The following is an 18,521-nucleotide window of genomic DNA, read 5'->3' on the forward strand; positions in this document are numbered from 1 at the left end:
GCCATCTTGACAGTGCTCGTCATTTTTTTTTTTTTTTAAAGATGTTATAGGATTAAATCTTTCATTCCATTTCAAACAATGTGATCAAAACACTATTGCACTCATACTGTGAATAATGACATTGATTTACCTTGTAATACTTCACAGATAATTTGAAAAATCAATGTGTCCCACAAGTTTTGACAGCAAAATTAATTTTGATAATGTGTCTTTGGCCCCTCAGTAAGCTCACATAAGAGCCTCTTTTAAATAAATGAGGCCCATTGTCAGCTCGGCTCATTGTTTTGAAAATGTATGGAGTACGCCACCCAGTGGGCTGGACAACATCCAAACAATACTGAGACAGATTGTGAGAAAGAGAGGACAGGCGATGAATAATATATGGGTCACCAAAGTGTCTGATTTAAAAATAAGTTGAAATGATGACAGTATTGGACCCAAATGATAAATTAAAGTAGTTTAGTTTCAGGGTTAGAGAGGGATAACAATGGAGTACAGGTGATAACATCAATCATTTTTTATTTGACATGAGACTTTGGTTGAATATAGAGAGTAAATCATGGATAATGCTCACATCATTTCTGACTAATGTTGAATTGTGGCTTTTTTAACAACGCCAAGCTCCTTCTCAGTCAGAGAGAGCAGCTGTCGATTTTTGAGAGTCTCAGGGCTGCTGCACGTCACCTCGTCCAGAAAGAGGATGTTCTCAGGATAAAGGCTGACCCATCTCCATAAGTATTCAATCTTGTCATCACACACCCAGGGGTTTCCTGTTAAGGTCACCTGAAATGTGGAGTTTCTCTCTCCCAGCAGACCTGATGGGAGATGCTGCAGCTGATTTTGATTGAGCAGCAGGAGTTCGAGGTGTTGAAGGCCTTGGAAGAGGGTCGGAGGAAGCTCCTGCAACTGGTTCTCCTGCAGGAACAGCTGGGACAGTTTTGGGGTGTTGCTGAAAGTTGTGGGTTTCAGAGTTTTTAACTTGTTTCCGGCGAGGTTCAGTGACTCCAAACTGTGCAGACGGTTCAGCGCGTCCGGCTGAAGGTCTTGCAGATTGTTATAACTAAGGTCCAGGTTCTTTACATGGGGCAGCTTATGAAACAGAGTTGATGGGATGTCCGCTAAACGGTTCTCAGACAAGTCCACCCAGGTCAGGCTGCTGTTGTCAGTGAACCACTCAGCGTCCAGTTTCTCAATCAGGTTGGTCTTGAGCACCAGACTGCGGAGTTGGGTGTGGTTGAAGACATCGGGAGGCAGGTGAGCCAGCTGATTACCTGTGAGATCCAAGGTGGCGAGGCGAGGAACGTCCCTCAGTAGATCAGAGGGAAGGCTCCTCAGGCTGTTGTGGTACAGCTGAAGTTTACTCAAAAAGGGCACGACACTCAAATCACTGGCTGCAACAGTGGAAAGGTTGGTGGACTGGAAGGCTAACTGAGTGGTACTGGCAGGTAAACCGTCTGCTGGAAAATGGTTAAGAGAGCTGTGGCTGCAAACCACCTCTGCACCTGAGCTTGAAAACGAGCAGGAACACAAACGAGGGCAGGACTGGCCGTCCACTCTTTTTTGGCAATTGGCCAGCACAGTGAGAGCCAGGAGTAGCCACAAGTTCATCTTTAAACCACTGCACAGAAAAAACAGCATAGAGCATGTCGGATATAGGGAATACACTTGTATAAGATATGAATCGAGTGTAGTACTATTAGAGCAAATGATTAAGATGTAGGTGAACGTTCTCATTGCATTCTCAAAATATCCATCAGTATTAATTACAAAGTGAATTTATCTATCCTAAATATTGTTACAACAGGTTTTATTTTGTAATAACTAGAAAAATATGCATCAGGTGGTAAATACTTTAGTACACTAGTATAAGATATGAATCGAGTGTAGTACTATTAGTACAAATGATTAAGATGTAGGTGAACGTTCTCATTGCATTCTCAAAATATCCATCAGTATTAATTACAAAGTGAATTTATCTATCCTAAATATTGTTACAACAGGTTTTATTTTCTAATAACTAGAAAAATATGCATCAGGTGGTAAATACTTTATCTTACCTGAGGGACACAGCAGAGTTGACTGTGGACTTGCTTTTATGCGGTATCGTTGTGCTTGTGTGCTTTTGATTCTCAGCAATGTGTGGGGAGAAAATGTTGCAAGAGATACACAAAGCCAAGCAAACACAGCAGCTCTTCAATCAGTGAGTGATTGTTTATTTTTCTCTGTACTTTCCAACAAGATCTCACCACACACAAATCAATATTTTTAATTTCTATTTTCATCCCAATAAGTCTATTTTTTCTGCAAGAGTATCTGATATTTTATAGGTAAACTGTTAGTCCTTGAAAAATGTTATTTATTTTTTTATTTATTTATGTTAATTAAAGCTTTTGTGAATATTTTCAAAAAAGGAAAAAAAATCTTTCTTCCTTTTTCATAGTCATACATCCTTGTTTTGCTGATTGTATTAGAGAATATAAGCTAAGGGCACATGTTATTCTTATCCAAAGTTCCAGGAGAGACAGAAAATACTCAGGACAAAAGTGCTTCACTCAGGTTATTGTCATATTTTATTTCATTCAAAATTGCACAAGTAAAAAAAAAAAAAGAAAAAAGAAAGAAAAGCTTTAATGTTTGAAATTAAAGACAGCGAGGACATATTGAATGAAGATTTATTTCGGTAACACATAATGACAGGTAGAGGAGGATCAGATGAGTTAAAGACTCAAGGCTCAGCTGGTTCTGGCAGTGATATAACTGACTTCCCTGCTAAAGGCTGAGGTTTAGCACATTTGATTTCCTCTGCAATGAAAACATTCTTCTTCTTCTTTTTAAGCCATCTCCACAGGTAGCCCACCTTCCCATCACACAGCCAGGGGTTGGCAGTCAAGTCCAGTCCTTCTTCATCCAAGGAGGTCAGGTGGTCCAGCAGACCCGGTGGGATGTGAGTCAGCTGGTTGCTGTCCAGATAGAGCTGACGGAGCTGATCAAGGCCCTGGAAAAGGTTTTCGGGCAGCTTTTGAAGTTGATTCCTCATCAGGAACAGGTGCGTCAGGTTACGGTTGCTCTGAAATGCAGATGGATCCAGACTGCTTAGTTTGTTGTCCTGCAGGCTGAGCCTCTCAAGCTTGGTTAGCGAGTCCAGAGAATTTGCACCTATCTTCTCCAGGCGGTTCTGGGAAAGATCCAGGTTCTCCAGATTTGGCAGTTTCTGAAGCAGAGCTGATGGGACGTTCTTCAAACGGTTCTCAGACAAGTCCAGCCAGGTCACGCTGCTGTTGTCAGCAAGCCAGTCAGCATCCACTTTCTCAATCAGGTTGTTCTTGAGCACCAGACTGCGGAGTGGGGCGTGGCTGAAGACATTTGGAGGCAGATGGGCCAGTTTGTTGCCTGTGAGATCCAAGGTGTTGAGGTGTGGAACACCTCTGAGAAGATCAGACGAAAGATTCTGCAGGTTGTTGCTGTATAAATGGAGCCCTTCCAGCAGGGGTGTGGCGCTCAGATGGTGCTCGGAGATGGAAGTGATGTTGGAGAACTGAATTGTCAACATGGTGGTGTTCTTTGGGAGACCCTCAGAGGGAAACTCTGTGAGGGGAACGCCATTACAAACCACCTCGGCTCTTCTCGGGTAGCACGTGCAAAGTGCTGGGCAAGACAGAGCGCTGCAGCACAAATATGCCAAGCACAGGAAAGCAAGGACACACCAGCCACTCATTACTAGGAGAGATGAAAGTAAAGAGAATAGTTTTAAAAAGACATCAGAAAGTTTGACTTTTGAAAACTGAAGTATCAGAATAAGACAGCACCTGTGACGATGCAGATCAATGCAAAATATTTGACGACAAAAAGTAACAGTACAGATGAGTAATCATTTACAGTACAAAATGCCTATAAGTGAAAAAATAGAAACTTACTGTCGTTTCAGAGTTAAAAATTTAATGAACATCAACCAAGCAGCTCCTTATATTGCATTCAGCAGTACTCCCTTGCAAAATACTTTGTCATTTGGGGAGCTGATTCCCCCTAAACATAATCATTATTCACTGAGCAAACAAGGTCCAGTCACTACACATTAGTCATTAGTCAAGGACAGGCAGTTGCACAAGTCTGCATGACACCAACCTGCAGGAAAAGTACCAGGTGACCTGATTTTTTACTCTTGGAAAAAAGAACCCAAAACAACATATATATTTAAATATATTGCAAAAACTCTTGAAAAATGCTGATGATCTTCTGAAAGGTTAGCAAAAGTTCATGAATGTTTCATGATTTGCCACTAACTGAAGATAAGTTAGGGGTTTACATTATTGTGTACTTTGGATTTTTAGAAATAGATGAGAGCCGGCGGGGAGAGCAGGAGAGAGAGAGTTTATGTGATTATGCTTTTCTCCTCAAATACAGCTTTTTTTTTGCTCACAGTAGCTAAAAAATACCTCACATGCCATCGATCAATTTGCAAACAATTTAAGGTTGTTTAGCAGTTCTGTATAGGAGTAGGCTTTACCCACATAAATAGTTTTGGACATGTTTTCATAAAAGCTCTTAGAAAAGGAGTGCTTGCCTAAGACCGGTTTGCATCTTTTAGTTGGTTGTCCTAACAATACCCATCACGTGGAGGAAGACATTTTCTACATTTGTCTATAAGGTGTCCTGAAATGGCTTGTTGGCATTGCGTGTAAACCTCATTTTCCTCCAGGAGCACTGCTTAAATGAGGCATGCTCACAATGCTAATAAGACATTTGAGGCAAACCAAAGCAGAAAATGTGTACATGTGAGAAGTGTCTAGCAGAGAAAGATAACAAACTAAAATTCTAAATGTCAAGGTATTCCATAAATAATGAATAAATCCAGACTCAGGACTCATTTATTCAGCCCCGTCTACCACCTACCTTAACTAGCCGCTACAGTCTGACACTGCGGAGGTGAGATTGTATTTGTCACCATGTTTTGTGTGCCTCTATCTGCATTTCTAGCCTCTGTGCTCTGTAAAATGTTTTATCAAAGACCTACCAGTGACAGACACTCTAAGTAAACTGACCTTTCCAAACAATTTCCAAAATTAATTATAAATTAATAATACAGAAAATGATATAAGGAGCAACATTGCTCTAATGAAATGAAAGTCAGTATATCTCAAAGGAACAGTTAAAGTGGTACATTTCCTAATGTTGCTGAGAAACTGTTTGGACAAATTGCACAGAACACAGAGTTCACATTAAAGTTCAGATCAATATACCCATTTGTCAGTGCATCGGCCCAAAATTGGTCTTAATGTAATATTAAATACCGGGTCATGCTTTTTTCCCTCCAGTATTAGGAATTTTCCTCCCAGAAAGTTACATAAAATAGTCTTTGAAAGGTACAGTGAGATTTTATGCCCTTTATTTTCTTCTAGGGAGCTATTAGTCACCCAAAAATCCATTACTGTGGTTTTCAATGGAGAGATTTAGTGTCACTGTGTGGTATAAATGCTGTTCCCACACCTCAAAGAGTAGAACTTTGGCGGATTTTGGATGCAATCTTTATTTTTTATCTTTTTATTTTTTTAGAGGAGAACATCAGAAGGGAAATCGGTGATGGAGGCTTCTCTGCAGCTCAGGATGGGATGTTCTCACTTCTCGGGAAAGAAAACTCGCTGCAAGAAGACTCCAAGACTCTACAAGCTACAAGGAGCCAAATGTCCAGGGGGCATCATGATGAAAGAAGACATACTTTTGACTTTTTTGTTTGACTTTTTATCTTTACCGTTAATACTTTCTTCTCTTGCACTAACATACAGTTCCAAGGCAAATTCTTTGTATGTTGTTAACCTACCTAGCCATAAACATGATTCTGATTCTAATGTCATTCTTGAAAAGGTGAATACAATTGACATGATGCATTAAAGTAAAAGATAAGACACAACAGAAGCTCAGTATTTACAGAAATGGACAGTGGATGCATCATTTGTCACTCAGACCACAGTCTCATTCACGTGTACTCTCAAAATTAGTTTTGAAGAATACATATTTTTCTTAAATCACATGAATAAATCTGCCAGTGAGACGAGACAAGCCCAATTGTTTCCATTGCAGTTTCACTTGTTTCAGTAGATTTTCTGGGTACAGGTATAATTATGTTGAAACAAGGCAGAATGAGGCAGATAAGCTCACAAAAAGACACTTGATTCAAGAAAATTCTCAAAACAACCTGATTAGCATTGCAAACAAGTGGGATTATATCATGCAACTTGCAGTTATTTTCACTTGTTTTTAAGATTTTAACACTGAATATGAGACTTATACAAATAATAAAGAATATAAATGACTTGTTTAGATGGAGATTTTTTTTTTTTTTGTGGTGATCTATCCTGTGCAGAGGAGCTCAGTGTTTAGTAGTTCCCTGTCTCTGCAGTTGTCTGTGTTTAAACAGCTGATGCTCTGTCAGCAGGAGGGTAAACTTCAGTGATGCCGATGCCAGTGCATGTGCTGTTGTTGATTTTGCATTAATAAGAGGTGAGTAATTCTTGCCGCTTCCTTATTTTTAACTTCCCCTTTCCTTGGATTGCGCTGGTCCTGCTTGCACTGTAAATAAATGTTCACCTTTAGACCTTCAAGTTGCCTATACCGAGTCTTCCTCCCACTTCACTATCAGCCCGCAGGCTACAGCAATCCTACACACATGCTCATCATCGGGTCATCATCGCTGCTCATCATCATTCTTGGTGAAACTTCAAACAGCACACCTACTATAATGAGTAAGATTACAGATACATGTGTTTTGATTTTTGCCCACATGACTCAAGAGAAAACGTCTTAGCATAGGCAAAGAACAACATTCTTCTTGGGGGAAATACATGCAAAAAAAACAAAATATTTGAGGAATAATACCTCATGTGTGGGTAGATTCCTTATGATTCCTTGTGATAATGATGATGATGATGGTGATGGTGATGATGAGGATGATAGTGACGATGAGGCTCCTGCTGTCACATTAGGTCATGGTGCAAGGTACAGTGTGCGACATGACAATTTAACCAGAACACAGAGTCTCAGAGCTGATAGAGGATAGATTAGAGCGGCAGTGTGAAATATGATTTCAAGCAGTTGGGCAACACGATGAACCATTACATTATGTATGATGAGTGCCAGTTTGCTTTAGGCTGTTCTGAAAGATTTATTTCAGTCAAGCCCACTCAATCCACATGCACTTGCAAGATAGAGACAGACCTATCCTGGTGTAATTCTGTTATTCCGTTAAAATAAACTACAGATATCACACTTTTAGATGATCACTATAGTATTCCCATAATATTTCTCCATTTGTTAGTGCAGCACCTGTTCAAAACATGCCTGATTGGAACGGGCCCGCCGGTATTGTTGCTCGCAGCTTTGTGGAGAATCGCTCATCCAAACAATTTCACACTCAACACTGCACTTCCTCGGGTCCTCAGCAATACACCGGCCAAGTGTGATGAGAGTGACAGAGAGTGTTTGCATGTGTGTGAACGTGAGTGTGTGTGTGCATGTATGTGCTTGTGCGTGCACAGTGGACACTACACGTCCTTGGGTCCTCAGTAACACACCCAGCAAGTGTGAAGTCCATTGGATAAATCAAATATTGAGATTATCGACCCACCGACAGAAAGATAGAGATTCCTCTGTTTACACTCAGTGGCCACTTTATCAGGTCCACCTGCACAATCTAATTCAACCTAATACAAAAGTTTGGCCATAAAGTTTCCTTTTCTGCTGCCTATAACACTCAGTTTTTCTTTTTGTCACAGTAATAGAGGTGTTCATTCAATTCTATGTTTGGCACTGAGCTCATAGTTAGCGCTGCTGTCCTACTGGAATGCATTTTATTGAGAGGTGTTTCTACTATTTTGTCCCCCCTCATGTATATAAATAGGGAGGACAAAAAATTAGAAACACCTCTCAATATAATGTAGTCCAGTACAAGACCTCTGCAAACTACAACCTCAGTAATAAACATAGAATTAAATTTACACATTCTCCACAATGTCAGCAACAACTGAACATTATAAATTTTGTTAAAAGGTAGAATTTATGGCAGAGCTGTTGCACTGGACTGCATTAGACTGTACAGGTGGAGCTGATAAAGTGGAGTGTGTAGTCAGATTAGATGCCTGTTCCACTCCATAGCTACTGCATAGTGACCTTGATGTCTTTATGTATATTTCTGTAATCTCCTATAGCATCACAGTAACATTTCTATAAGATATTATATATGATTTAAAATTTTGTTGTGATATTTATAAGCAAAATTCATTGTAGTTTGCTATAGTTCTTAATACCAGAGCTACTAGGACTACGTGCAGGATATTCCTGAAGCTATCTGTGGGTCAAATTTACCTACATGTCTAAAAAAAAACATTCATATTGACAAAGTATATTATCTAAGAAAAAATACATTACAAGTATAAGGCATTTCATGAAAAATCACAAAAAAATAGCAGTAATTTACATTTGAAACAAATCCAAATAAAGACAATCCAAATGTCCTACATTCAGAAGCTCTAACAGGAGGCTACACACTTATAAAATGTTGATTGTTGTTTTGTTCTTATGAGCTATATAATTAGGCTGGGCCATAACTACAGAGCGAAATAAATGAGGCAATTAGATGTTCAAACGACCACACAAACAGGAAAAGTGCATCCAAGACATTTAGGAGGCAACTTTTGTTGATATTACTAACACGTGACAGTTAAGATTTCACGAACTGATTTGAAATCATGTCAAAGGAGGGCATGACATCAAATTCATTCAACCAGGCTGTATTTATTTTAGTGTATTTATATCTCTTTGTCATGACATCTTAACATTAATGAAGACATTGCAGTCTCAGGTATGACAATGTTATGTCAGTTATTGTGAATGCAACTTCAAATAAAGTGTTACCAGAAATTTTCATAAGGAATTAGTAATCATTAATGGGAATGAAGAAAGACTCCCAGACTCCCAGTTTAAATTAAAAAGCATTCAAAACACCTTGAGATGATAATATAGGTTGCTCATATGTTATACATGTTTCCCTGCTTCTTCCTCCTCCTCCTCTTCTTCTTTTGAAATTATCCCTCATGTTCCTGATTATTACTGTTACCTGTGATCAACACAGCGCAGCTCACTGCCAAGCCACACTATAAGGCAATGCCAGGGCACAGTACTCTTTTAAACATGGCCACGCACAGCACATTTCTGATTTGTTTGGTTCTTAAACTCCCACAGACTCTCATCCCAAACGCTGGCGGAGTCGTCCAAAGGTCTGAGCTTCAGGGGCTCGCTGCTCAGGTTGGCAGGGTAAGTAAGGGAGACCAGACAATTGCGCTCTGTCTCCGCAATTTCACGGCTGAGCACAGGCTTTATCTCAAGATGTGCATGGTGAGCCTCGTCTAATGTGTGATGCTCTTCAAAATAAGTTCCTCGCTGGAGATGGAAGGGCTATTTTTACTGTTGTTGTTTGTTGTCTTTGAACCGTTCATCTAATTGGTGTTATGTAACAGTTGGTGTGGGTTGGGCATAATTGAGCCAAGAGTGAGCGTCAAACCATCTCAGTAGAGTGTGATATTTTTCTAGTGTGTTTGTTTTCCGCGTCCGAGACAGTGAACTGGTGATGCAAGTCAGTCTCTCAGCTGTAGCTGTCAACATGAGCTGGCACATAAGGTTTCACTTCTATAAGAAGATTGTAGGGTTATTACAGCAATGCCACAGGAGATAAAACACTGTCAAAAATGATAAAGCCACTGTGATATATTCACAGTGCAGCAACACAGTGACACTCACGGTCCTTCCAGGAATATGATGGCCTTGGATTTTATATTTCTTGTGATTTCTCGGTGAAGGATGCTTTGCTTTGATATCTATGTGATGCCATCTCGTATCAGGATTGTACAACACCACAGGAGTAAATGAAATCCAAACCTTGTCTATTTCAGACACCGTGGCGGTCTGAGACACAGCCTTGGCCGCAGCCCGTGGTATCATCTAATGCTGGCACTGTGTGTCCTTCATGATTCATGTATCATTATTTAATTATATATACAGCACAGTATTTAGCGTGCAAAATCACAGGGTACGACAGCTTTCCCACAGATGATATTATTAATGATTTTTTTATGTGTTTATTTCATACAGGATAACAATTATCCTTTTATTTTTCCTTTTCACACATGGAACGCCTGACAAGGACAAGGAAGAGGTATACTTATTTACTCCCACTCGTTTTCTCATTTCTCATTACTTACAGTGGCCTACACAAGCCCAAATTAAATGCTGTTATATTTAGGGACTTTCATGAGTGAGGATGGCAGTGAGTGACGGCTCTGCGATGGATAATTGATGTGGTCATGGAAGATAAACCTTTATGCAACGATAGTGGGTGCTGGACATAAAGTAACATTAATGGGACAGTGGCGGCTGTTTAATACATTATTGATGGAGGGATTAATTTGAATTTATTGCATTGTCCAGCCCTAGTGGGTTTACACACACACACACACACACACACACACACACACACACACACACACACACACAGTATAAGCACATAGCGCACACATGGGTGAATATATGTCAGAGAACAATGTCCATTACATAGAAATGCGTGTTTAAAGAAACCTAAAACACCAAAAGTATCTATTTCATCAGTTGGTCATCATCTATTCTTATATTTAATGACTGATCCAATGACAGTGATATTTAAATTAAGATACCTATGCAGTATTATGTGTATTATAATGTGTTCCGTATCTTAACAGCATAATCTGAGGTCCTATGATATGTACTTCATTTGCTGTGAGTAGCCATTATAATTTTCTATTATTCAAACAAATTTATTCAGGCATTGTACATTATTAAAAAAAAAAAAAAGAGTTTTCCTCAGGTCATTGTATAATGTACTGTATAACATCTTATATGTGCTGTAGGTCAGAGACATTACACGCCTTAATCTCCTGCGGCGTTAAACCTGCCCACTTCAACAGCCAGAGGTAAATTAGCTGCTCTGTATATGCATGAGGCTCAGCTCTCTGAGCATTGTTCAAACTCTCTGATCTGAGTTTTGGCACAGCCTTTAGCTCAGATCACAACTCTTTTTTTTTTTTTTTTTTTTTTTTTAATATGATTAGGAAGCATCTTCTGTTTAGCATATAAACAAACAACACATTTCTGAAAACATATTGGAGGCCAGAATCCATAAAAATAGAGCATTTTTCTGTACGAGTGGCTGTGCATTTTATCCCAGTTGAGAATTTTTCTTGTTATTCTAATTTCTGGTGTGATAATAAGGCGATTCCACAGTCTGTGCATTTACACTTTAAGCTTTATCTGCAAAATTTCTTAGCCCATATTTCCCCTAGGTGACTAGATTTGGGGTAAATTCATGCATGGATTCCTAGAAAACCCCCTACAGGCTCTGCTCTGACTCGAGTTTGTTTTTTGTTGCTTCTTTGACTCCGGCTCCACAGGTCAAAATTGGACAAACACAAGAAACATGGAGCTGCAGTGATGAGGAATATCCTCTGTGCAAACTTTCCATTCACTAATGACTGCAGAGTCTGCCAGCCGCTGCCGCCCCTCACCACAGGTCAGAAACTCACTGCGGGAGGCAGCATGCACCAGAAGTAAAGCTGCAAAAGAAGAAGAAAAAAAAAAAAGTCTGCAGAGATTTCACAGTTCTCTTGTTATCAACGTGCAAACTATTTTCCCTGGTTGATCATTAGTTGGTAATATCCAACACATTCTGCAAATCATTTTCAGTTTTACAGAGGAGGGTTATGTAATGCGCATAGAATAATACCTTAGGTTGGATCATCAGTTTTTGGAAGACAAAATAAAAGACGACTTACACAGACAGAAAACCCTCCTTCTCCCCGTGTGACTTGAGTCAATGAAAATGAAATGCCTGCCTTATTAGTATTATTATTTTTTGATTTCTATTTTAAACCGTGCCTATTCTAATACCATGAAAAACCTTTAAAAAATGGGACAGCCTTACATAAAAAAAAAAAAAAAATGATTTGGAATGGAAAACGAGCAAGAGTCCAATTTTTTTACCTACTGGTTATAGAACCTGATCCCCTTTGCCAAATTATTTAGAAATAAAGCAAACAGGCTTGTTGTGCTGGGAAACCAGTTATCTCTCTAATTATTATACCTCTCTATGCTAATTATTAACACATGCACACATGCATACACACACACACACACACACACACACACACACCACTGGATTTCTGTGATTTGATCATTCTATAAAATACTTTATCAACACCTGCCTGAGTATGTTTAAAGAAAATTAACTACATGTATACCCAATGAGTTAAATTAGTATTATTTTACCATTGATGATTCTGCAACTTTCAATGCAGGCGCTGTTGTTGTCTGTATCACGCTTTTATGACATGTTTCCATTTAGGAAGCCAGATAGTGAGATCAATTATTAATAATACCAGAGAATACTTTACGTGCAATGCTCGTTAGGCCAATATTGACAACACTGGGTCATTCTTGGTTGAGCTGAAAATTGGTTTAATGATATAAGTAGACCATGAGGAAGGGACTGTGTTAAGAGCATGTTTTAAATGAGGAGAGGAACACATGCAGTGTGTGTGGCGGCTCAAGGGCTTCGTTACCGAGACTTTCTGTTCCTGCTGCTCTTTTCTGTTTCTGCCTTTTGTACATCTTGTCTCGCTCCTTCTAATGCGGCATTAGTATTCAAGTATGGATTTGAAAATCTATCTGGCCTGGTTACTTTCCATCTCACGAGCCAGTTTTGCCTCACATATGTTATTTAAAGAAGCTCCTATTTAACATAAGTGGGGTATGAATCCCTAAGAAGAAATTTGCAAAATCTTTCACCCACTTGTTCAGTGCGCTGTATCCTGTTTTCCTGTAACCCGTCTCTTATGCCACCTCCACTGGGATTCTTGCAATCCCTGTAGGGTCCAAGTTTGTTAATTTTGCACCAGAATTTCTGGGGATTACTACTCTGAAGATACATTTTGAAATAGTTACATTTTAAATAAGCTTTTTCTGATTTTTGAATGTCCAGTAGTAGACAGTTCAACTCTTGGTTTTAGTTTGTGTTTTGTATTTCTTTTTGTGAACACTGGCTTAACACAAGGGAGGTATTTGTCACCAAAACAGACCATCTAAATTCTTCAGATGAAAGTAGCCCAGGAGGTTAAATTTTCAAATATCTCATTTCAGTTTTCATTTGACTCTGAAATAGGTGCGGAATCCCATCCCAACAAAGAATTTTTAGTAAGAAAAAAAAAAAAAAAAAAAAAAGGTTTACATCCTTCACCTTGAATATGTTTTTAGCTGCAGCAGATCCGAGGAAGTTCTCTATGAAAAGAAAAAAGTATTTTCAACTTCTTAACTAATTTTCCATGTCAGAATATTCACCTATTTAACGCTAAATACCAAAGTCTTTGCTAAACTTAGATTCTTCTTTATATTTTTACATCAAAATCCCTTCACTTCTTCCACCTGTCAACTTCAAATTTGAAAAACAGCATGGAAACAAATACATAAAACATATACCTTAACAGGTTTTTTTTATTTATTTATTTTATTTTACTTTATTTTTTTATGAACTTCTTATTTTGTTGTTGCCCCTAGAGGGAGAGACACTCCATCTGACCAGAGTGGATCCATTATGGGACAATATTGTGCAGTTTCCTGCCCCCTCTTCAGTATACTGCATCTCCATACTTGTTTTCTTTTTTTTTTTCTTTTTTTTTTTTTAACATTGTTTTTAGGCCAGTAGATTTTCAAGCTTAATTAACAATGATACCAAAAACATACAAAAAGACAACAATTCCAGTACAAAAATGTATAATGATCAAAAATAAGTGGGTTTTCATACTGACAGAGTGTAATCTGAATCGGTATGTAGCATACTTTTGCAGCAAAGTCATGCTGTGCCAGTAGGTGTGAATAAAAACTTCAAACAATAAAAACATCACATTTTTCTGAAGGGTCACACAGCTCCCATTAAATCAAACTGCCCTTCTCTTTCTAACTGATCTCCTGTTGGTTTACACTTTTGTGTTGTGTTCAGCTCTGCCTCCAACAGGGATTACATCAAATTAAGGAAGCAAAAGGCTCTCAAAATGCCATTTTCACTGTGTGACTTTAATTTCAGTGCAGAACTTTAGACCGTCACGAGGAGCTGTACAGTCCACAGCTGCTCTCTCCCTCGGCACATACTGAGGGGAAGCTGTGATTCTGAGGAGCAACACCGAGGATACAGCATTTTTAGTCTTCGAGAAAATCAATTAGAGTCTCGCCATTCAAGTCAATAGCGACTCGACTAAGCACCATCAATGTCAGCAACAGAGTCCTGCGTATTCGAAATGCGGCTATTAAAGTCACCGCATATGAATAAGGTGTCAGAGCCTCCACTGCATATCCCTGTCCCCACAGATGGCTGAAAAAAGATGAAGAAACCGAGTCCCGGCACCTCGCAGACCCCTCAGGAGAGAGAAAAACAGGAGAAAAAAATAACCATTGTGGTGATGCTCCGTGTTCAAACTTATACCACAATTATACCACCCATAGACTTATGTAACGCGAAAACTTTATTCTGAAACAATTCACTCACGACAGAAAGTACTACTTCTGCAGAGGCTTTGTGGGCTCTTACATGATTTTTCCTATCATGCCCAAACCGAGAAAAAACCCTCCATTGTGCTGCCAGTGTCACTCGATAAATGAGTATGATTAAGGGAAACCATACAGAGTTCAATGAAGTGTAACAATAGCACTCAGATTACAGTCACAGTTAGTAATGGACCAGTTTTTACTGTTCCATTGAACTAAGATAAGAAGTTAGAGACGGGGCCATACAACCGCATCAATCTTATGTCATCATCAGAGTTTGACTGCTTTTGTAGCTGCACTCTGAATCTTTGACATGAGACAAGACAGAATGAGGACATTAGAGAGTTCAATAGAAAGAAAAAAAAATAACTGCAAACTGCCCATTTAATGTCTTTCTATTGTGGAAAAAAAAAAATCCCAGTTGCGCTTAAAAATTTATGCATGGTAAATGGACTGCTTTCCTATAGTGCTATTCTAGTCCAGGCCACTCAAAGTGCTTTACAGTGTCTGCCTCGCATTCACCCGTTCACACACCCGTTCACACACACTGATGGCAGAGGCTGACATGCAAGGTGCCAAGCTGCCCACAAAAAACAGTGATAAAAGGGAGGTAAACTACCAACTAGGAGTTTTTATCGCAGTGAACCATCCCAGCACACAAAGAGGGGTGAGCTCTATTTCACAAAAAAGCAGATACACTCACTTTGGGTATGTTTGTCGTCCCTGTTCAGGACACCAATTCTTCCTCTCTTTCTCACAATGTGCCCACTTTCATCAGTGTGAGCAGTTTGACCGGCTGCAGTGCCTGCGGCTGTCCCGGGACGCATCCCAGGTTAGTGTCCTCCGGCATGTTGGGCATGTTCACCTCCACCCGTCCAGATGAGCAGTGATGGTTTAAACCAACTATTGTTTGTTTCAAAACAATTGATCAGTATTCAGTAGTGGTGGAACAATTTTAAAACCATGATGCGGCCTTTCCCAGTTCACCAAACCATAAATGTGAGGTGAACTGTGATTTTTATCCTGCTGACTGGCTGCCAGAACCAGACCAGAACCAGACTGGAGGTGGAGCATCCATTTGTCTGTCTATTCATATCTGTTTGTTTGACAATTTACTTAAAAACAGTATATCTCGGCTATACTGGGGCGTCTGCTATGAAATTTGGAGAGCACATTTATGCTCCCCAGAGGATGAGCCATGTCAGTTTAGATGACCCCTTGACCTTTCCTCCACAATAGCACCACTAGCAATATTTTGGCTTTTACACACCATATAAAAATCTATTGGGCAGATTGCCACAGCATTTGGACAGTGTATTCATATTCCCTAAGTGAAAATTCTTTGTGATTTTGATGGCCCTGTCACTGTTCCTCTAGTGCCAACCTCAGGCCAAACATTTCACTTGTGCACAACGTATCTCTAAATGTAATGGAGGGATTGCTACATAATTTGCTGAGAGTATTCATGCTTCCCAGGGAAATGATCCCTACATGCATCACTACATCACTACATGCATTCCCTCAGCATGCATAAAACCAGTGGGCCACCAGTGGGTGAGTGCCTGCACTTATTTTTCTCACCACAGTTCTTACATGTGAAGGTTTTTGGAGCATGATACAAAATTACAGCAACCACATTTGAGTCTTCAACACTGCTTTTAAAGGCAGAATGAGCAGGATTTGATGGTTGCAGTTTGTGAACACAACATTTAAAGTCGGCCCCTGATCAAGCTAAACGGCAACAGTGAGTTTTCATTTCCTACGATGGTGATGGAATGAAAATGACAGTCCAAAATGTAAAACGTTCTGTCACCGTCCTAGGAAAAATTTGGCCTTCCTCCACCTGCCTGTTGGACAGAAAACAGGCCAGCAACGTGTAATTCTTCATCCCCATCCTCCTCCTCTCCCTCAGTGCTTGCCAGTGGGTGAAAGCCAACCTCAGATTCACTCTCACTGTGGAACGAGCTTTGCCTGCTTGGCACCTCTGCTCGCTAGATTTCCTTCTTTTTTTCACGATCTGTGTCCACGATTTTCATAGCTTCCTACTGGAGGATGTGCTATCGATCTATTAGGTTGATGCCCAAAAGAGTCCTGAGCTCGGCAAAAGAAGAAAATCCAGGCAGAGGGCAGGGTCTCTGCAGACCCACACACCAACACACACTTCTAGTGTCTCATTAGTATTTTTATGAGTCTATACAATGTTTTTTTTTTTTTTTTTTTCTACTCATTCTGCATTTAACTCATAATGTTTGGCCTAATAACTGACTTTTCTACAAGCCACAAGCAAAGACTCCTTGTTGCTGCCTTGCTCAATCTTTACAGAATATATGCACAAACCTAAATCAACTTTGTGTGTTGCATTATTGGTAAATGTTTAAATGAATTCTGAGTCATATCATTTTTTCCAAGGCAAGTGGTGATACAAACCAAACTGAGGCCCTAAAAACAGGGTACAAACTGAACTGTGAGAAAGGTAAAGTTAGATGGAAAAACTGTTTACTACCCTCAGTGTTTTGAAATGTCATTTTTTGATAATTCATATATTTAACTGCAAACACTGAGTGCCTGCTGTGAAACCACAAAAAAAGCCTCCACCATCAACAGCATTGCATTTTTTGTTCCCAAAGTTGTTCAGATATTTGGAAACTTTGCCTGTATAATTTTTTACTCTCAAACCAGTAATCAAGTTAAAAGCAAAAAGCATCACAAATGTTCACGTTCTCTCGCTCTCTCTCTTTGGAATGACACATTTTGTTCCCCTGTGATTCAGCGAGGACGGTCCATACGCTGACGACAGATGATAAGCGGGGTCAGCGTACTGGCTCGTAGTTAAAATCAATACTGTTAGAGACACAAACTGAATGACTAATACACTGTACATCCAACACTTCAATTTGTGTGGTATGAAGGGGACATGAATTTTAGATCTGAAACATGCGTGGACAGCTCCATCTGTGAAAGTGAAAATTTGAATACGGAAAAGACGTCTGGTACATTCTAGTTTGTGAACTAGTAGTACTGCTAAAGTAAAGGTTGCCTGTTTGAAGAAACTCATTCGCAGAGGCCCACAACTCCATCTTCCATTCATTTGCTAAGAGTAAACAGAGCACTAGCCCTCTGGTTTCTATAGCTCTGATAGAAAAATGTTGATACTAGATTTTCAACAGGCCATACGAATGTACACACTTTACCTTGTGTGCTTGGTTCCTCCAGCTCTGTTTAAAATCTGAAGTTCTAGACGAGGCAGAAAAATGCAAGAGTGTTTGTAACTGATCCTCTCGTGGAAGGATAGAAAGGTGGGCTATTGATCAGAAGGTGGCTGGTTCAGGTACCAGAGTGGATGGAGGAAATATGGAGCAGCAGGGTGAAGAAAATTAGAAAAATTTCTCTCCACCTGCAAAAACTGCTGTTGAAGTTGCTATTGAGCAAGACTGCAAGCGTCAAATTGCTTCTTCTACAAAAAAAAAAAAGAAAAAAGAAAAACAGAAGATTGTGGCTTTATGCAAAACTATGTGACCAATGAAAAACCTCATATGTGCAATTAAGTTTAAATAATTAATGATCCCAGTGACATCCATGATACTGGTAGAAAGATTTAGTTTAGATCTAGATTTAGATTTAGATTTATGTTCCCTCGGTGTAACTTTTTCAAACTGAAAACAACCTGATCTTCCCATCCCCTCATTAATCAATATGTCAATTAAATTACCAAAAAAAGGGTTGAGAGTTGCACATTTGAATATATGCAGCTTAAGAAATAAGGTTACTGAGTTAGGTACAATCTTGCTTGACAATAACATTCATGTAATGGCGATAACAGAAACGCACTTAAATGAAAATATAAAGGATTCGGAATTGGCTATCCAAGGTTATAACTTGTTTAGGTTGGATAGAGATGGAAATGGGGGCGG

General features: G+C 39.4%; 1 protein-coding gene across 1 annotated transcript; it reads right to left on the reverse strand.

Annotated features, from left to right (window-relative positions):
* Positions 1 to 585: 585 nt before the first annotated feature.
* Positions 586 to 3,715, reverse strand: LOC115356619 (slit homolog 1 protein-like). Its single transcript, XM_030047836.1, has 2 exons — positions 2,763 to 3,715; positions 586 to 1,618 (listed from the first exon to the last, which is right to left on the reverse strand). The coding sequence occupies exons 1-2, from the start codon at positions 3,713 to 3,715 to the stop codon at positions 586 to 588; spliced, it is 1,986 nt and encodes a 661-aa protein (XP_029903696.1).
* Between the last annotated feature and the right edge of the window lie 14,806 nt (positions 3,716 to 18,521).

Source organism: Myripristis murdjan, chromosome 24 (genome assembly GCF_902150065.1).
Source record: "Myripristis murdjan chromosome 24, fMyrMur1.1, whole genome shotgun sequence".
In the NCBI taxonomy this organism is placed as follows: Eukaryota; Metazoa; Chordata; class Actinopteri; order Holocentriformes; family Holocentridae; genus Myripristis; species Myripristis murdjan.

What these genes read in the sequence shown, in the direction of transcription:
- LOC115356619 (XM_030047836.1), bottom strand. Translation starts at nt 3,715, where the DNA reads ATGAGTGGCTGGTGTGTCCTTGCTTTCCTGTGCTTGGCATATTTGTGC. An exon ending in CCTCAGCCTTTAGCAGGGAA is followed by an intron (nt 1,619 to 2,762) that starts GTCAGTTATATC and finishes TTTTCTGTGCAG; the next exon opens with TGGTTTAAAGATGAACTTGT.